Raw genomic sequence first — 21950 nt, 5'->3', positions numbered from 1 at the left:
TTTTATTTTCAGAAAATCAACTGTTGAATCACTACACAGTATTAAAGCTGACTGACAAGTGATGACAAGCAAATAAAATCACATTCATAATTATGAACAACTGATCAAAGTCATTTTATGTCTCAGATGGCTTTAGATCCAACCAACTCTCTTCTCTGGAGACCTTGAATCACTTTCAGTAGGCCCACAGCACAACTGAGAGTTCCTTTGCCACAGTACAGCAAAACTGTTGGCTTTTTATCTCCAGAGTATCTTCAACAAAGTCCTCCAGCTTTTCAAAGCTGCGTTTTCTCTGAGACTTGTGTTCAGCCTGTGATGTCTCCAGGTGAGATTTCAGGCAGGTATTTTTTGGGGTCTCCAGGGAAGGGCTGGGACGGCGCCTGGTTAAAATGTCCCATGAGGAAGATTCCGATGGTGCCCAGTATAAACAGCAGCGCCATGACGATGAAGCACATCCTGTCAATCACCCTGGCAACCAGAAACCATTCTTCATTTTCCTGCAGAGCGAGAAAAAGGATGTCGGGAATGCAGACGTCAACAAGTTTTTCTGGGACTGTAAAGTTAAACCCTAACACAAACAAACTGACGTTTATTTTGTAAATGAAAGACACATTCAGCCTCATGTTTAAAGAATTCTGGAACAGCGACTCACACTTTGAAAGTCATTTCGATGCTTGGCAGTTTCTGCAATGTGTTTACAGGAAGACACGCACTGCTGCACTTCTAATGAAGCCGAAGCCAAACTGGATTCCAGATCCTGTGTTGTGTTTCCTCCTAGACCATTTTCTGAGGTCAAACCACAAAACAGCAAATTAATGCCTGCAACCATTTGGGGTAAAAAACAGCAGAAAATGTTATTGTATTTGTATTTGTAGTTGTATTTAATAGGAAACATTTTATTTAATAATATATAATTATTTAAAATGTTCAACATTATTTAGTATTATTTTTTTATATATTATTTATTATATTTATTGATATACTATTAAATACCAGTGTTATTTTAGTTTAGTTTCATTACAGTTGTTAATATTTTGAATTAGCTTTAATTTTTAGTTCATTTTAATTTTGTTTAGTATATCTGCTTTTTTAATATTTCTCTTCAGGTTTAATTTATTTTTATTTCAGTTTATGTTTTTATTATTATTATTATTATTTCCATTTAATAACTTTAGTGCTTCAAGTTAAACTTTTTTCAGTTTATTGCCAAGGCAACACTTTAAAAAATGCTGGGTTAAAAACAACCCAAGTTGGGTTGAAAATGGACAAACCCAGCGATTTGGTTGTTTTAACCCAGCAGTTGGGTTAAATGTTTGCCCAACCTGCTGGGTAGTTTTACTTAACTCAACTATTGTTTAAAAATTACAGTATTGCTTACTTAAAATGAACCCAAAATATCTTGAAAATTAACATTTATTAATATGTTTAATAAATGAACATTTTAATTTAATTTTAGATTCATTTTAAGTCAGCCATATAGTCATTTTCAAACAATAGTTGAGTTAAATAAAACTACCCAGCAGGTTGGGCAAACATTTAACCCAACAGTTAAAACAACCCAATCGCTGGGTTTGTCCATTTTCAACCCAACTTGGGTTGTTTTTAACCCAGCATTTTTTAAGAGAGAACATTTCTAATTTTATTTTATTTTATTTTATTTTATTTAACAATGTTTTAATACTTTCAATTCGTCAATGATACTAACCTTGTTGAATACTATGGAAGCCCGTTTCCGCCACTAAAAAAAAAAAAAAAAAAAAAAACTCCACAAAAAGTTATAAAGTCAGAATTCTGAGATATAGTCGCAATTGCGTGATATAAAATCAGAACTGCGAGATATAAAGTCGCAATTGCGTGATATAAAGTCAGAATTGCGAGATATAAAGTCGCAATTGCATGATATAAAGTCAGAATTCTGACTTTATTTCTCGCAATTGTGACTTTATATCTCAGAATTCTGACTTTATATCACGCAATTGCGACCTTATATCTCAGATTTTTTAATTTATAACTCGCAATTGCGACTTTATATCTCAGAATTGTGACTTTTTATCACGCAATTGCGACTTTTTTATCTCAGAATTCTGACTTTTTATCAGGCAATTGCGACTTTTTTATCTCAGAATTCTGACTTTTTATCACGCAATTGCGACTTTATATCTCAGAATTCTGACTTTATAACTCGCAGTTGCGACTTTATATCTCAGAATTCTGACTTTATTTCTCGCAATTGCGACTTTATATCTCAGAATTCTGACTTTATATCACGCAATTGCGACCTTATATCTCAGATTTTTTAATTTATAACTCGCAGTTGCGACTTTATATCTCAGAATTCTGACTTTATATCACGCAATTGCGACATTATATCTCAGATTTTTTAATTTATAACTCGCAATTGCGACTTTATATCTCAGAATTGTGACTTTTTATCACGCAATTGCGACTTTATATCTCAGAATTCTGACTTTATAACTCGCAGTTGCGACTTTATATCTCAGAATTCTGACTTTATATCACGCAATTGCGACATTATATCTCAGATTTTTTAATTTATAACTCGCAATTGCGACTTTATATCTCAGAATTGTGACTTTTTATCAGGCAATTGCGACTTTTTTATCTCAGAATTCTGACTTTTTATCAGGCAATTGCATGTTTTTATCTCACAATTGCGAGTTATAAAGTCAGAATTCTGAGATATAGTCGCAATTGCATGATATAAAGTCACAATTCTGAGATATAAAGTCGCAACTGCGAGTTATAAAGTCAGTATTCTATCTCAGAATTCTGACTTTATATCACGCAATTGCGACCTTATATCTCAGATTTTTTAATTTATAACTCACAATTGCGACTTTATATCTCAGAATTCTGACTTTTTATCAGGCAATTGCGACTTTTTTATCTCAGAATTCTGACTTTTTATCACGCAATTGCGACATTATATCTCAGAATTCTAACTTTATAACTCGCAGTTGCGACTTTATATCTCAGAATTCTGACTTTATATCACGCAATTGCGACCTTATATCTCAGATTTTTTAATTTATAACTCACAATTGCGACTTTATATCTCAGAATTGTGACTTTATAACTCGCAATTGTGAGATATAAACACGCAATTGCGAGTTAAAAAGTCAGAATTCTGAGATAAAAAGTCGCAATTCACTTTTTTTTTTTTTAGTGGCCTTTTTAGTGGCTAAAAAAAAAAAAAAAAACTCCACAAAAAGTTATAAAGTCAGAATTCTGAGATATAGTCGCAATTGCGTGATATAAAATCAGAACTGCGAGATATAAAGTCGCAATTGCGTGATATAAAGTCAGAATTGCGAGATATAAAGTCGCAATTGCGAGATATAAAGTCGCAATTGCGTGATATAAAGTCAGAATTGCGAGATATAAAGTCGCAATTGCATGATATAAAGTCAGAATTCTGACTTTATTTCTCGCAATTGCGACTTTACATATCAGAATTCTGACTTTATATCACGCAATTGCGACCTTATATCTCAGATTTTTTAATTTATAACTCGCAATTGTGACTTTATATCTCAGAATTGTGACTTTTTATCACGCAATTGCTACTTTTTAATCTAAGAATTCTGACTTTTTATCAGGCAATTGCGACTTTTTTATCTCAGAATTCTGACTTTTTATCACGCAATTGCGACTTTATATCTCAGAATTCTGACTTTATATCACGCAATTGCGACTTTACATATCAGAATTCTGACTTTATATCACGCAATTGCGACCTTATATCTCAGATTTTTTAATTTATAACTCGCAATTGTGACTTTATATCTCAGAATTGTGACTTTTTATCACGCAATTGCGACTTTTTTATCTCAGAATTCTGACTTTATAACTCGCAATTGCGACTTTACATATCAGAATTCTGACTTTATATCACGCAATTGCGACTTTATATCTCAGAATTCTGACTTTATATCACGCAATTGCGACTTTATATCTCAGAATTCTGACTTTATATCACGCAATTGCGACCTTATATCTCAGATTTTTTAATTTATAACTCGCAATTGCGACTTTATATCTCAGAATTGTGACTTTTTATCACGCAATTGCGACTTTTTTATCTCAGAATTCTGACTTTTTATCAGGCAGTTGTGACTTTATATCTCAGAATTCTGACTTTATATCACGCAATTGCGACCTCATATCTCAGATTTTTTAATTTATAACTCACAATTGCGACTTTATATCTCAGAATTGTGACTTTATAACTCGCAATTGTGAGATATAAACACGCAATTGCGAGTTAAAAAGTCAGAATTCTGAGATAAAAAGTCGCAATTCATCTTTTTTTTTTAGTGGCTTTTTTTTTGTGGCGTTTTTTCTATGGGCTTCCATAGAATACAGTAATTATTTTAAAAATATTTATATTAATATTAAATTAAAATGTTTTTGAAAAAAGTATCTTATGCTAAGGCTTCATTTATTTGGTCAACACAACAGTAAAAAATTTTTTTAATTAAATATTGTAAAATATTAGTACAATTTAAAATAAATGTTTTCTTTTTTAATATATTTTAAAATGTAATTCATTCCTGTGATGCAAAGCTGAATTTTCAGCATCATTACTCCAGTCTTTAGTGTCACATAACTCTTCAGAAATCATTCTAATATGATGATTTGCTGCTCAAGAAACACTTGTTATTAATATCAATGTTGAAATTATCAGCTGTGCTGCTTAATATTTTTGTGGAAACTACGATAAATTCAAGATTCTTTGATGAATAGAATGTTCAAAAGAACAGCATTTATTTAAAATCAAAATCTTTTGTATAACCTTGTCTTTACTGTAACTTTTAATCAATTTTATGAATCATTACAGAATAAAAGCATAAATGTCTTTAAAAAAAGAGGAGGTAATCTTACTAACCACAAACTTTTAAATGGTAATGTATAAAGTTTGTACATAACTGTTTACTCACGTATTTTCTCCAAAGTATTCTTGAGCAGCCCCTTCCTCTCCTTCAGTCGACTGAACATCAGCTCAGAGCGTGCTGTTCTGAACATGTATTCATCAGCCTTTGCTATTAACCCCAAAGAGCTGCGTCTCCTGCGGCGAAGCGGGGTGCCGTTACCCAGGGCAAACATTTTAAAATCCCCTTCCTCCTGCTTAGGTGTCCAGCGCTGCATTGTCATCCTCAGTAGACGGGGAAGGATGTTCAGCAAGACCTGAGTCACCCCAAAATGGAGGTGAAAGTGATTATATACCTTAGCACTACATGTATGCATTTGGCAAATTTATGCTTCAAGATACACACAGTACATTTCCTGGGAATCAAATCCAAGACCTTCACGTTCCCAGCTCCATGTATAATAATAACTTACTTACTCATTCTTTCCTTATGGATTGGACAAAAAGCACAAAGAGGTTAGACAGTTCTGCTGTACCTTTCTGATTGTGTTGCTCATGGGGTGGGTGTTTGGAGTTCGCAGAGAGACGTTCAACACAACCACACAGTTCATTACAGTTATTGTGGTCATGGACATCACAAACATCAGATACCTGCCAAAAAAACACATGTTTCTCAAGGGGATTTCACTACCTGAATTAGCTCTTATGCTAACCTTTCCTATAGACCACAAACACACAGACATAGCACATCCACAGATCTCCCACAATCTGTTCACTAAAAAATGGCAAGCACTTTCTCAAACTGCCAAGCTCTAATCTGATTGGCTGGTTTGAAATATGAGCAAACTTTCTACCCGTGTTGTGGGTAACGCATTTCAAGTAAAGTGAGTTACGTAATCAGATTACTTTTTTTAAGTAACTAGTAAAGTAACACATTACTTTTAAATTTACAACAAAATATCTGAGTTACTTTTCCAGTTTATTGACTGACAGCTCTCCTGTTCCTGTGTTGAGAGAAATCGGGAGTAAGTGTAGAGGTGTTGTGTGTGCTGTGTAACATGATGGTTATTCTAGACTAGTTCTAGACTAAATGTGAGCGTACATTTACTCATTTACTTCTCCTGCATCCTGTTCTTCTGTATTCCAGAATGGTGGCAGCTGAAAGGCTTGTTTGTTTGAAATGCGCCCTCTATTGTACAGGCGTGAATTTGCATTTCCTTCAGCCTAAGGCTTATTCATTTCAGTTTTTATATATATTTTGAAATGCAATTCATTGCTTTGATGGCAAAGCTGAATTTTTAGCATCATTACTCCAGTCGTCAGTGCCACATGATCCTTCAGAAATCATTCTATGATGATTTGATATTCAAGAGAAATTTCTTCTGATTTTAATGTTGAAAACACTTGTGCTGCCTAATATACTATTTTTCAGGATTCTTTAAAAAACAGGAATTTCAAAAGAACAGCATTTATTTGAAATAGAAAACTTTTGTCACAATGTAAATGACACTTTTGATAAACTTAATTCACCCTGGCTAAATAAATGTATTCATTTCTTTAAAAGGAATCTTACTGACCCCAAACTTTTGAAAAATACTGTATGTGTTATCTTTTATTACATACAAAGAATACAAGTTTACCTAAAACTGCTGAAAAGGTGTGATGAGTGAATAAAAGCACAGACTCACTTTCCAATGAGAGGAACAGCCTGGGAGGTTTCTGGCACTTTCTTGGCGATAAGGAACAGGAAGACAGTCTGACCGAGGAGGATTGCAATGGTCATTGTGCATTTCTGTCCTCCAGCTGATAAAAACAAATAATTGAATCATCAATAAACACACTGATCATAACCCAGTCAGTCAATTGTGAACAGTCGTAGAGAATGAGGGATTCATTTCATAACTAAATGTCTCATCATTTGATTAAATAGATCTCTTACTGTAAAAGTTACTAATTCACTTCAGTTTGATTATCAAAATGCAAATGAATTAATGTTTATCATCAAATGGATGAAAACATTTATTCACAGGTTTCTCCATCCTGATCAATGGCCCTGCATGACATCACTAGAACCACTTCATGTTTAGTTAATTTCTTTTGTAACTGTTGGATTTCGACCATGACATCTGTAGCATTCGCTATGGAGTCTGACCTTTGGCCGGCAGGAAGTAGACGAGTAGCCCAAGAGATGAGAAGAGGACACAGGGCACGATAATATTGATGACGTAGAACAGGGGTTTCCTCTGGATTATGAGGAAGAAGATGATCTCCTGGTGCTCCAACTCATCTGGGCTGTATCGCTTATTCACTATCTTCTTAGCAGGACGGTGCTTAATAATCCATTCCCCATTCTCTGGCCAATCAGGGCACAGGGCACAATTCATGTTAATGAGCATAATGATAATACTAATTATAGTTTGCTAAGGCAAACATTACTATAACGATTCCTACTTGTAATTAACTCTGAATCAACTTACAAAACTGCCAGCTTTTCCATATATTTAAATATATGGAAAAATTAAATATATATATATATATATATATATATATATATATATATATATATATATATATATATATATATAATATAAAATGAAAATAAAAATAAAAATTTTAAAATAAAAAAATTTGCTGAAATTTCACTTTCAGGGCTTGACATTAACACCCGCCAACCCGCATTTATCTAATGTTAAATAATCTGAAAAAAGATTATTTTTAATTTACTATTGTTTTTGTAACTTGCTTCTTTGTTCTTTTATATAGCCTAACACAAATAACTTATACAATTTCTCATATTAGCCCATGCTCATATTGTCCACCTCTTGCCCACCTGTACATACCAGCTGATATACAATGTAGTCTTGATTTGGGTGATCAATCTGCATTTAAAAGTTTGAAAGTGTTTTAAATCTTCTAAATCAATTAAAATGACTCAAAATAAAGTAATTTAAGTATAACACAGTCAACTTTAATCATATAAAATGTAATTTACCAACATCAAAATTGTGGCCAGGGAAAAGGCTCAGTATACATATATATATATAAGTCACTGTGAAATAAAGTGAAATTTCAGTACATTTTTTTTTCTATTGTGACCACACAAAGGGATTCTTCAACCAAAAATGAAAATGATCCCATAATTTACTCACCCTCAAGCCATCCTAGGTGAATATGACTTCTTTCAGACGAACAGAATCACAGTTATATCCTGGCTCTTCCAAGCTTTATAATAGTTGTCAATAGGGCTCAAGATTTTGAAGCCTGAAAAAGTGCATCCATCATAAAATAATCCATACAGCTCCAGGGGGTTAATAAAGGCCCTATGAAGTAAAGCAATGGGTTTTTGTAAGAAAAATATCCATATTTAAAACTTTATAAACTATAATATCTGGCTTCCAGCAACAGCCGTATACAAGTCTAATTCCGGCGGAAAAGTGACCTCTGACCTTACGTATGACATAGGATGTAGGAGTAGCATAAGCTTAGGTAAGAGTAGACACCTCTCATGGTTCAAGCAAAATGGGCTGGGCAACAAATTCAAGCTCCTCTTCTCTTATATCGAAATCCTCAGACATTTCTTTTAATTCTTGTTTTAGACTGCTAATATGTGACTGGTGTTTTGTTTTGTTTTGTTTTGCTCTATCCTCTGTGCTTCTGGTGTCCGTCAATACGTCATGCTCCTTCGATGGAACTAGACTCGTGTACAGCTGTTGCTGGAAGCCAGTTATTATAGTTTATAAAGTTTCAAATATGGATATTTTTTCTTACAAAAACCCATTACTATGCTTCAGATGGACTTTATTAACCCCCTGGAGACGTATGAATTACTTTTATCATGGATGGATGCATTTTTTGTGGGGAGCTTCAAAATCTCATCCCCCATTCACTACCATTTTAAAGCTTGGAAGAACCAGGATATTTTTTAATATAACTCAGATTGTGTTTATCTGAAAGAAGATCGTAATATACACCTAGGATGGCTTAAGGGTGAGTAAATCATGGGATAATTTTCATTTTTGAATGAACCATCCCTTTAACAAATTAGCAATGCTTTGGCATTCAGATGCATTTTTCTGACATGGACAGAAGTGGAATATAAATTTTAATTTTACTAAAGAGGCTTACAGGAAATTACTGACTTCCACAGCAGTTAACCACAGTTAACACCCAACAACTGAATTTTACAGAAAGAGCAATGACTTGACGAAAAAATAAGGCCCTACATGAGGTTTAGTACCAGTAAAAGCTTCTGGATCGATCTCAATCCATTCCATAGTGACGTTATCCTCATCCGACAGCATCAGTTTAATTTCATTGGAATTGTATGTCTGAGACCTGCCAAAGCAATCAGAGTGAAACCCAGCATAAAGCTACTCATCCTTTTTTCATGTATTTCCACTAGTGCTATCAAATCGATTAATCACGATTAATTGCAATTAACCACATATAATAGTTTGTAAATATACACACCGTGACATAGCACCGTGATTTTGCAGTGAAAAACTGTCAATTGGTTTACAGAAAGTTTCTGTACTATATACGTTGAATAACTGTAATAGATCTAACGGTACATTTACTGCAATTTTACAGTAAAATACCGTTAAATTCACATTTTGGAAGTGAAAAATAACAATTAATTGTAACATTTACAGTGAAAAAACGTAAATTGACATTCCCACAATCCCCTGCATGACACTTCACATTTGATATATTTTCGTTGAAATAACTCTGTTTCTTCTTAGTTTTTCTAATTTTTTTCTAATCAGTAATGTACATTAGGGTTTTATGTTACATCTAATGTTGTTAAATTAATGCTTATTGCATTTTTAAAATTTCATGCATGTTACCATGATGGTGTTTAGTGTGTGTGTGTGTGTGAATGACACTGTGTGCATCTTCTATATATTAGTATTGTCTTTCTCAGCTTTTGGAAAATCTGCTTGTGATGAACTTTGATTCATCATGTGACTCTCATCACCACTGTGTTTGGTGACTGTCAGTGTATTATAAAGGTACAAAACAGATATTAGTACTTCATTAGGTTGGTAAATTAACATTATATCAGTTAATGAAATACGTTATTTTACCGTAAATTTAACAGATTTTTTTTTTTACGTTGCTACTGTATTTTTTACGGTAAAGTTCTGGCAACCACAGCTGCCGGTTTTTTACCGTAAATTTTACTGGGATTTTTTTTACAGTGCACACACACACAAATTTTTATGTTAGGTGCGATTAATTGCGATTAATCTATTTGACAGAAATTTCCACCAGTCACCACTGTCGGACAGACAGATCAGCCGTACCTGAACACCATGCTGCAGTTCTGCCAGTCGAAGGGGAAGTAGTTGACTTTGATGCCACAGGAGCTTCGGTAGATGGCAGGGGGCAACCAGACCACGCTACCGTCTGGATCTATCAGAGCGTTAGTGTAAAGCGCCACCTCAAAACGCCCATCCACACTTTACACATAGTACACACACAAAAAAAAGGTGTGTCATATTGGATGGGCTAAAATACTCAGATTTGTGAAAAGGTTCACTCACTTGTTCTCCAGGCCCACATCGGGCAGCCAGATGGCTTTAGAGGGAAGACGCATGCGGGTGATGTTCTCATAGGCCTCAAACCCTGTCCTGTTAGCCCAGCGGAGTCGATAATCACGCCATTGCTGGACAGAGAGAGAAAGAAAGAGATTTTGCTCTGAAATCACTATATACTGGACAAATACACAGATGCTATTTTACTTACCATCTCAATCCAAACGCAAGTGGTGAGGGTCTCCTCTTTCTCATTCTGAACATGAAAAAAGATGATAAACCATAGTGTCACATATATTTACACATATATTTACCTTGTGTAAACACAGACAGAGCTTTACCAGAGAAATGAGGTTGGTGAGGGTCATCTTGATCTTCACATCAGTGATGTCACCGTAGTGCTCCATAGGTCGTATGTTTTTGTTGTATCCTACCATTAGATCTCTGTGCAGAGATCCCTCCAGATTACAGACCACATCTAAAACAGACAAACGTACAGCATTATACTGTCAATCTAATCCATTATTTTATTATTTGTGAAAAAAAAAAATTGTACCTTTCTAAAAAAAATCAAAAACTTGTTCAATTAACTAAATTAAATTAAGCAAAAGTTGAGGTAATTTGCAAAAAAAGTATGTTTTGTTGAATAAACTAAATAAATCTAGGTTCCTGTGTCAGGTACTAACTAAAATTTCAAATCATGACAACTCTCAGAGTGTTTGGCATGGTAATGGGTATGACAATGTTGATATGTTTGGTCTTGGCGGAATAGATCTACTACGCTGCTGCAGCTGCTTTTATTCAAGTACGGGACACGACACGTTGCTGTGAGCAAGTAGACATGCTGCTGCTGTACAAAAGCATACATGAATTACCAGTGTCAGATCTATACAGGTGGAGCTGGGGAAGTTCATTGGTTACTGATACAGCATGAAACCAATCAGCTGTGCCCTATAGATAACGATGTGATTACGAGCAGGTTGAGTTAAAGGACCTATTAGTCTGCGCCATCTAGAGTTTCATGACAGAACTGTATTAATACTAATATCTACAACTTGTGTTTTCATTCTGTAGTCAAGCTGAAGTACAGTAAAATGGTCTGATGTCAATGTTTTTTTATAGTTAAACACGACCTTTAATGTAAAATTGCTAATAATTGCATAAAGCACAACATGTGATTTGAACTTAAAGTGCTAAAGATGCAGCTATTATTTACATTTAAAGGGAAAGTTTAAAGGTGCCCTCGAATTAAAAATTGAATTTATCTTGGCATAGTTAAATAACAAGAGTTCAGTACATGGAAATGACATACATTGAGTCTCAAGCTCCATTGTTTCCTTCTTCTTATATAAATCTCATTTGTTTAAAAGACCTCAGAAGAACAGGCGAATCTCAACATAACATCATTAATATGTATGACCCCAATATTTGCATATGCCAGCTCATGTTCAAGGCATTACACAAGGGCAGCCAGTATTAACGTCTGGATATGTGCACAGCTGAATCAACAGACTAGGTAAGCAAGCAAGGACAATAGCGAAAAATGGCAGATGACATGATCCATGATAACATTATATTTTTAGTTATATTTGTAAATTGTCTTTCTAAATGTTTCGTTAGCATGTTGCTAATTAGGGCTGCACGATTAATCGCATGAGATTGTCATGCGTGTCTCGTCAGTAAAGCCGGTTCCCTGATTACCGCTAAATCGCCATCACCTGTTTTTAAACGGAGCGCCTTTTAATAGACGGAGCCGTAGTTCACGGACAAACCACGCAATATCGCGTTCATTATCGAAGGCGATTCATCTGCGATATGAACGCGATATTGCGTGGCTTTTCAGTGATCTACGGCTCTGTCTATTAAATGCCGCTTCATTTGAAAGCAGGTGATGGTGATTTAGCGGTAATCAGGGAACCGGTTTTACTGACGAAATGCGCGTGAGAATAGCATGCGATTAATCGTGCAGCCCTATTGCTAATGTACTGTTAAATGTGGTTAAAGTTACCATCGATTCTTACTGTATTCATGGAGACAAGAGCCTTCGTTATTTTCATTATTAAACACTTGCAGTCTGTATAATTCATAAACACAACTTCATTCTTTATAAATCTCTCCAACAGTGTAGCATTAGCCTGTTAGCCACAGAGCACAGCCTCAAATTCATTCAGAATCAAATGTAAACATCCACATAAATACAATACTCTCATAATCCCTTTAAGGCACACTTAATAATGCCTGAATGCCTTTGCATTAAGTAACAAAATATGAAAAGCAAGTGGTATTTAAAGGGTAATGCAAGCACAATTTCAAGATTGTAAATGATAAAAAGATATATTTTGTGCATAATAATTTGAAATAAAAATATGAAGATCTACACCAACAGCTTATATTCATACAAAATTAATGGGTAATTAAAGGGCTTATTTATTCCTAGGGTTCAAAGTTTTGAGTTTTTTTTTTTTTTTTTCTCAGAACAGTCTTCCTATTGAACTTTAGTCTTATGTGTATATGCACACATCACACCTTCAGAATTAAACGTTAAACAATCTCTTATAGTAGATTAACATTTATAGACATGACAAGTTTTATGTAATGCTTGTGTAAAGCAACAAAGATTTAACACCCTATTTAACACCCTGTTTGACAAGCTGACACTCAGTAACTTTAACACTTAACACATAATAGCAGAATATGATCATGTATATGAGACCACTGATGCCATAAAGGATTTACTCTGCCAGAATTTAATTACTTTTCCATTTGCTTTCTACAACACATTTTTTTGTGTGTGTCAATCTGCATCTGCATTGTCCAATCTGGATTAGTTCACTCAGTAGCTGGATTTTAAAATTAAGCTTTAGAACAAACCCATGAACTCAGAAAAACACATCGTCTTACCTGAGAAGAAAAGAGATAGGAGGGACCATATCCAGATAGATTTTGATGGGGAGTTCTGATCCATGTCTGATATCCTCAAAGAAGCATTAGTGAAGAAAGGTTCTCCAGCATCTGTTCAGTATGTGAGGGGAACACAGTTGTTTAGGAACAGGAGGAGTTACGGGAAAAATAGGTGTGGTTCCAAACTTGAATCCTCATTGTTATTTTCAGAATGCCCACAGTCTGTGCCCATGCAATTCCTCACATTGTCAGCTGTTACTATACACACATGCACTAGCACACACACACACATGTATCAAAGACCTCAAAGCGAGGTCACAGGAACTAGTTGTATTCTCTCTATCTGTCTCGATTTCTTTCTCTGATGTAAAGCAGAAAGATAGGGTAGGGTTACAGTATTTCCCATAGGTCAGTGCACAGATGGTGTCCCAGGAATGATTTGTGAATGGACGTGTGTCATCAGCTGTCCTGTGTTCATCACTGTCTAATGATCGTTGTCTGTGGAGACAAAGAGGATCATAACACCATACATTCCTTCATTTAAAAACAGAGGTTGGTTTTACTTCCAATGAAGATCTTAAGATGTTTTAGTGAAGATATTATGCATGTTAGAAAACTAACAGTCTTCTGTTTTCTGGAGTATTTGAGTGTGTGAGGAGATCTGTGATAAGATCTGCTTATCGTTAAAATAAGGCCCAGAGTGTTTTAAAGAGAAGGTCAAAAACAGCATAGAAAATAGCTTATTATTTCTAAATTCAGATGCTTTTTATGTAAAAATATTGATAACATTATAAGTGGACCCCAGAGAACATGCATAAAATAAAAAAATTGCAGTTCAAGACCCATTTAAGATGAGATGGATTAATAATACCTGCCCATTTTTCTAGTTGAGTCTTTTACTCTCAACTGATTTGTTAAAAATATCATATGTTAGGAATAATAATAATAATAATAATAATAATAATAATAATAATCCTTACATTTATATAGCGCTTTTCTGGGCACTCAAAGCGCTTTACATATTGAAGGGGGAATCTCCTCAACCACCAACAATGTGCAGCATCCACCTGGATGATGCGACGGCAGCCATATTGCGCCAGTACGCCCACAACACACCAGCTTATTGGTAGAGAGACAGTGTGAGGAAGCCAATCAGTGTATTGCAGTGGTCGCCAACCCGTCGATCGCGATCGACCGGTCGATCTTTATCACTGTTCCAGTAGCTCGCGAAAATAACAGAAATATGTACAAAAATACATTACATTTCTCCAGTCTTTGTACTGTATTTTTGTATTTATTTTTATGTTATTTTCTGGAACTATTGGGGCAGACAGATAAAGGTAAATAGCCCACATAATGTCCGAGTCTGTAAACGGCCGTTAACAAGAGGCCAGAGACGCTGAAGACGGACGCGAAGAGGAGAAAATTCTGTAGCAGGCAGAGCAGCTCACTGTTCACGATGCTCAAAATATACGAAGAAAATATAAATATTGAATTGGGGGTGAGGGATTAGGAATTCATCTCTAAAAGGAGATCAGTCTTCAGGAAGATTTCGATGGCAATGGCATTTTATTTTCCTCTTACCACCGAATAAAGTAGCTAATAGCGCATTTCAGCTTTGTTTACAGCGGTAACCAAGGAAACACTGTATCACTGCTGCTCCATAAGCGACACCTGCTGTCAGAGAGTGAATCTGCGTCTCATTCAGCCTGCTTTTTTTTTTTTCATGCCTTTTTTGTGTGCCTTTTTTTATAATTTCACAAAGATAAAGTCAGATCGTACTGTTTTTGCTTTAAATCCTGAAATTAAATCTAATTCAAATAAAAACCCTGCTGAAAAATCCAGCTAAAACCAGCCTAAGCTGGTTGACTGGTCTTAGCTGGTTTAAGCTGGAAGTAGCTGGTTTTAGCTTGTCTCCCAGCCTGGGTTAGCAGGTGTTCAGCTGGTTTAAGCTGGTCAAAAGTCAAAACCCCTCTAAAACTAGCTATGACCAGGCTAGGAGACCAGTTAAAACCAGCTAAGCCAGGCTGGGAGACCAGCCAAAACCAGCTTGACCATCTTAGGCTGGTTTCAGCTGGATTTGTCAGGAGGGAAAACAACTGCTCATGCAACGTGCGTAGCATCTTTGTTTGGATTGTGATTAAAAAGCAGTGGTTCCCTCTAATTTAAAATGGCTATATATTTTTGTTTTTTATTATAATATTAATAATAAATATCTGCAACCAGTATCAGAATCAGCCAATTTACTTGTAAAAAAAAAATAAATAAAAAGGCTAAATAAATCAGAATCTACATTCACCACGAAAAAAATACTAAATACAATCTGGGCTGTCTTTTTCTATGAAGTAGATCTTGTCTTTCAAAAAGGTCGAGGTCAGGGATCTTGGGCTTTAAAAGGTTGGTGACCACTGGTGTATAGGGATGATTAGGAGGCCAAGATGGACAGAGGCCAATGGGCAAGTTTGGCCAGGATGTCGGGGTTACACCCCTACTCTTTTCGAAGGACATCCTGGGATTTTTAACGACCACAGAGAGTCAGGACCTCGGTTTAACGTCTCATCCAAAGGACGGAATATCATGCATTGCCCCCTGCACCACTACAATCCTCCACCGTTAAGTGTTGAGGTTTATTTTTAATACTTTGGAATTCTGAAATGATGGATTCTAGACTGGTTGTTTGTTTAAGGATCAGAGATACAGTCCTTATTCATTCAAAATTAGCAGCCCAGTTTTAGTTAAACTTAATTCAAAATTATTCCATGGAATAGAGTAGAGTAGAATGGAATACTTTGTTCCATCTGGTACTACTGTTGACTGAGATTGCCAAGAGATGGATTAAAATGGGATTCTAAAAAAAAGTGTGGGAGGAGCTAGTTCATATAATCTTGTCAATCATTACTCAAGAAACAGCTGTTTGCATTACTAGTGTGCCAGTTCTTCTGGCATCCCTCTATCATCACATCTACTGCATCATTTCTATTCATTCATATGTCCAGGGGAGCTTTCAGTACTCAAATTGAGTCTCAAATCATACTCAAGGATTATATAAACATGCAAACCCATGAAACTGCAGTTGGTTGGTACTAAAAGTAGATTTATATGCTCCGAATAAACTACTTAAGCATACTTCTTAAAGGGGACATAATAGGTGGGAACATGCAAGGACCTGCAACTGTCAATACCAAATGACAATGCAGCATGGAGTATTTTAGTGTCCCTTTAGGATCCTCTGAGTGCTCATTCTGAAAGCCCAAAGGATTGTCATCAGCTCCAAATAAAGAATCTGCATGACTTTGTCAGTAATTCAGAGACACCTGTCACAGAGCGGCACAATTAGCACAGTTCCCGTACACTATAACACCTCATAAATGCTCAGAAATTAAATCTGAGCCAAACAAAAAAAGCCCCCCTGAGTTTTCCAGCGCTGCTTCCTGCTGACAGCGATGTTCAGCTGTCACAAGCTGCCAGTTCAGTGGAAGTAAACAAGCCTCTAAATAAGGCGATTTCTCACAGCAATTACTTCCCATCCCCAGCTAATAAATCTGAAATATGAATGTTATATGAAGGTTAGTGACAGTGCAAGGAGAAATATAACAGTAGCAAGTAAAAGAAGGGATAACAAATACAACAGGATGAAAAAATGAGAATGAACGGCTGGAACGGTGTGAAAAGCATGCCTGACAAGAACATAAATAATAAAAAAGACAAAATGTATTTAATTTTTAGAATTTGAATGATTTGTTTTAATATAAAAAAATACAAAGTGTTACAAATAAATATATAACAAACATCAAAAATAATATCTGTACAGTTTGCAGCTCGGACAGGAGGATCAACCTCTGTCCCTGCCAAATAATTTAAGTCAGGTTGAACATAGTGTCAGCATCATTCCAGTCTCAGGTCTAGTGTAGTGACCAACTGAGAGCAGGAAAGTGTCAGCTGTCACTAGAAAGTATGTCCCATGCAATAATTTCCATAGCAGCACATGATGTCACATTAGAGTTTAGGATGTCACAATGCTCAGTGTCTGGGATTCCATTACAGCTCAAGTATCATTTCAGCAGAGTGTATGAGTGTGAGTCAGTTCCTCTTATGTTTTGAGAGCATCGATGGCCACAGCAATGATGCGTGGCATGCTGCGGTAAAACGCCTCGTTCTCCAAACCCACCAAGCTGTAAAAGGTCAAAGGTCGTCCACCAACAGTGGCCTTGATCCGTGACTGGTACAAACCACGTTCATTCTTAGTATTCAGGTCAACCAGCACCTGAGATGAAAAACACACACAATGAGATATACAGAACGAATTAAAATACAACACCAAACATAAACTACATAGATAGAACATCACACAAACATTACCATTCAAAAAGTGTTTTTTTAAAGAAATGTATACTTTTTTTTTTCAGCAAGGATGCATTAAATTGATCAAAAGAGACAGAAGATTATTATAACAAATATATGCTGTTTGAATTTTCTATTTTCAAAGAACCCTGAAAAAAGTATCGTAATTCCACAAATGCGGCAATAGAAGTGGCAAGTTTTGCACATGATCAGATGCAGTCAAATCATTACAATCATTACAAATCATACATAATGACCAACACAATCTACCAAGAGCAGTGCAAATTAGCATTAATTATTTACAAATTAGCACAAATAAGCAGAGCTGATGCTCATTAGGTGTGGGTCGACACAGGCTCAACTTGTTACATGTAATCTGACAAACATGTACATACACCAGGGGCGTTTCCTCCGAGTAGGCAAGGGAGGCAGTGCCTCCTCAAAAAATAGGATGAGAAAATAATCCATATTAACTATAAAACAACACAAATATTACAAATTATGACATTAAAAAGAGCGCAAGTCACGCGTATTTCTTAAGGAACACTGCCCAACAGCGACACCCGCAGGTAAAGTTACACAGAGGAGTCATGCCTCCCTTTCCTCTCATAGGAATCTATAGAAAATCATCAGAACCCTGGCGTGCGGTGGGTTTTGTGGGGGGGGTAATTGAGAATGAATGGGGGAAAGTCAGAGGAGGCAATGTCTCCATCGCGCTATGATTGGATGTAATTGGTTATGATTGGATATGATTGGTTTGTGCGATAAATCCCGCCTCTCGTTGACGTGCGCGGAACAAATGATGTCGTCAATCGGAAGACTAATCGAAAAGTAAGTAAACAGATCACCCAGTTAGATATATCACTGCTTTATGTTACGTCAAAATCAAACTTGAAATGGACTGAAAGCATGATGACTGTGGGTTTTTTTTAGTTCAATCAGCTTGGTGAAATTAAAAATGCAATTCGTGTCTGTGACAGACGGTGTTAATGGAGCATGACTGATGATCCAAAACATTCTAGGTTGACAATTAAAAAGAAAAACCGCAATAAACAAATAAAATATATTGTTTAAATTATTATTGCCTTCAGTTATTATTTTGGAATGAATGTAGAAATGCTTAAAACACTCGATGCTTGATGAGATTGACTTGGTTTTGATAAATAGAACATTGCATTGTTAATGTAAAATTACAAAATAGAGTTGTATTTTTTTTTTTTTTTTGATGTACTGTAAAGTAATGTTCATTTAACAAGGAAGATTTGTCAACTTTAAGAGTAATGCACATGAATTTACAATGATTCATAAAAAAAAAAAGAAAAAAAAAAGTGCCTCCTTATTTCAGAGCATCACTGCACGCCACTTACATACACATATATAGGGCCAACATGGCTTGGCAAATATGTTCGGATAACGTCTTCCTCTGGTATTCCAAAGAAATTAATACGAGTGGAAAATATTTTCTCCCTTTTACCACACACTCTCTGTTCTCTGCGGTGTCTCTTCCTAGCAGCGACAATTGCAGCCATGTCGCAAAATGGGTTAAGTCATGCTTTTTTGGCGTTAAATAAAGGCGCATATGCAATAAGGTCAGCCTCAAAAACAGTGTTTTTCAGCGTTAATTTTGCACTGTTTGTCTTTAGTAAATCCTGACAATAGTTTTTTAACGCCAAAAGAGGGTTTGTGCTGGCACAAGCTGTTGGTAAATCTGGCCTTTAGTATGATTTGAAGCCTAAAGGATTAGTTCACTTTCAAATTTTCAAATTTCCTGATAATTTTCTCACCCCCATGTCATCCAAGATGTTCATGTCTTTCTTTCGTCAGTCGAAAAGAAATTAAGGTTTTTGATGAAAACATTCCAGGATTTTTCTCCATATAGTGGACATTCTCCAATGGCCTTCAAACGATTGAAGGTCAAAATTACAGTTTCAGTGCTGCTTCAAAGGGCTTTAAATGATACCAGATGAGGAATAAAGGTCTTATCTAGCGAAACCACTCATTTTCTAAAAAAAAATTTTTTATACATTTTAACCATAAACGCTCTTCTTGAACTAGCTCTCTTCTTCTTCTCTATTAGAATTCCGGCAGTGTAGATGCTGCTAAGTGTATTACTGCCCTCCACAGGTCAAAGTTTGAACTAAATTGTCATATACAATTACAATTAATAACAATTAATTCAAACTTTGACCTGTGGAGGGCAGCAATACACTTAGCCGTGTCTACAGTGCCGGAATTCTAATAGAGAAGAAGAAGAAGAGAGCCAGTTCAAGATGAGCATTTATGGTTAACCCTCTGGAGTCTGAGGCTGATTTGGGGCCTGGAGAACTTTTGACATGCCCTGACATTTGTGCTTTTTTCAGTTGTTCATAAACATATTAATGGAAAAAGTGTCATTACACTGTATTCAGCACAAACTAGGCTACAATAATATGTGAGGAACATGTATGTACATGTTTGTGTTTTTGAAGGAATAACATTTATGCGTGGTTGTTGAAAAAACAAAAAACTTAAGTCACTGAAATAAGGCCAAAAAAAATATAATAAATCTGTGTTCATAAGACTTTAGGGTATTGGAGGTTGTAGACTAGAGTTTTTGCTTCAAAATTATGTAAAAATTATGCTGCCTACTCCTTCATATAAAACAATATATTGATTTAGTTTTTGTAAGACACTTTTTGCCAAGAAACACAGTATGCGAGGAGGCGTGAATCACCACTGAAAATGGGCCATTCTCACCTGAGAAGACAAAAGAATTGGATAGTAATGAGCTGAAATGACTTGCATATTAATGAGGCATTTCAGTCAGGTAGGCTGTGAAAAAAAACCTTCTGTGATGTCTCAAGCTCATTATGATATATGAAACATACAGAAAAATATTATTACAATATAAAGTAATGGTTTTATATTATACTTTAAAATATAATGTATTTCTGTGATGCAAATAGTCTGAATATAGACTTTTAGTTTAAAAGCATGCACATTTGGAGAAATATTGGATTCTCATATGCTTATGTCAATTTTCTATACAGAGGAGTTATATTAATTTAATATTCATTGTCATTACTATGAGCGCTGGTGTTTTCAATTCATCCTTGAAGTCGGAGGGCGCTCTGCTTTTTTAGTCCACAAATTCATCTAAAAGAAGAAGAGGCTATTCCATGAATGGAGTTTCCAATACATACAGCAGCCGGAGGGCGCTAAAGAAACAAAAACTCATCTAAACTTCATCTGTAGGAGACAAGTAAACAGGAAGTAACTGCATGTCTTCTAGAGATCGCTAACCATGACTTTTACATCCAGATAAACACTTTTCAAGACAATAAATACACGATTGATTTAATAAATGCATGTATTGACTGAATTAGCGTCTGAATAGCGCTTGCTCCGTGGGCGTGGCCGCATTAGCAGATAATGAGCTGAATCACGGATTTCTGACATGGCTCTCTTTTCATACAGATTACATAAACAAAGAAGGTTTGTTTTCGATTTGACTTACATGATTTAAAACCTGACATCTTAACGTTTTTTTAGACATAAGTGTAATTTTTTTGTCATTAGTATTCACTAAGTTACAGTTCATTTTCTGAGAACTATCAGATTGGAGTTCGTTCAGAGGGAGAGGAGAAATCACGCATCATGTTAGTTTTCTTTATTTTACAAATAGCACAACATTGTGTTTTTACTCTGAGTGTACACAAATGAAAGAAGATATTCCACAGATTAAAATGGTGTATAACTCTTAATTGTATGTGCAACATTGACGGAGTATTTTGAGTCTCTTTCACACTGATAAGAAAAAACCACGGTGGTATCGCCGGCGATACCGTCAGACCTCAGAGTGTTAAAAACGTATATCATTTTTAATTTATTAAAAAAATGAGCGATGGTTTCTTTAGATAAGACCCCAGGAAATTTTCATTTGAAAGTGAACTAAGCCTTTAAAGACCAAAAATGTCCCCACAAGGCCAAAGACCCAACCCCCCAAACACACACACACACACACCTCCTGGAAGATCATGTTTATGTTGTTGGATGGAACAGCCAGGATCCAGTTGTACATCTCTTTGGTGGTGCTGACCAGCTGAGCTGATTCAGTTACTCCTGAGCAAACTACAAAACACAGAGAACAAACCCTTAAAAACAGATTTAAAGCTTATATTCTTTAATATGAATATTAATATTAACCTAATATTCCTTTTTAGATCGCAGCTAAAGTGTTCCATAACAAAATAAGCTAGATAGAACTTGTTTTATTGCTTGAGAATATAAATAAAAAATCT

General features: G+C 35.5%; 1 protein-coding gene across 1 annotated transcript; it reads right to left on the bottom strand.

Moving 5' to 3' along the window:
- Window positions 1-305: 305 nt before the first annotated feature.
- On the bottom strand, window positions 306-13415 carry chrng (cholinergic receptor, nicotinic, gamma). Its single transcript, XM_067363292.1, has 12 exons — window positions 13330-13415; window positions 10770-10906; window positions 10640-10684; window positions 10438-10559; window positions 10198-10353; window positions 9129-9226; window positions 7044-7244; window positions 6580-6694; window positions 5428-5542; window positions 4962-5208; window positions 653-786; window positions 306-497 (listed from the first exon to the last, which is right to left on the bottom strand). Exons 1-12 carry the CDS (start codon window positions 13391-13393, stop codon window positions 306-308), a joined length of 1626 nt encoding a protein of 541 aa, XP_067219393.1. The 5' UTR covers window positions 13394-13415.
- Window positions 13416-21950: the final 8535 nt, after the last annotated feature.

This window comes from Chanodichthys erythropterus, chromosome 16 (genome assembly GCF_024489055.1).
Source record: "Chanodichthys erythropterus isolate Z2021 chromosome 16, ASM2448905v1, whole genome shotgun sequence".
NCBI classification, from domain to species: Eukaryota; Metazoa; Chordata; class Actinopteri; order Cypriniformes; family Xenocyprididae; genus Chanodichthys; species Chanodichthys erythropterus.
The sequence above is the reverse complement of the archived record's forward strand: the minus strand, read 5'-3'. Positions and strand labels throughout refer to the sequence as shown.

Bases quoted from the DNA above. Each gene is read 5' to 3' on its own strand.
- chrng (XM_067363292.1), bottom strand. From the start codon at position 13,393: ATGGATCAGAACTCCCCATCAAAATCTATCTGGATATGGTCCCTCCTA. The intron at 7,245-9,128 runs GTACTAAACCTC...CTGATTGGCCAG, and splicing joins CGATCCAGAAGCTTTTACTG to AGAATGGGGAATGGATTATT. The intron at 6,695-7,043 runs GTCAGACTCCAT...TGTTTTTATCAG, and splicing joins CTACTTCCTGCCGGCCAAAG to CTGGAGGACAGAAATGCACA.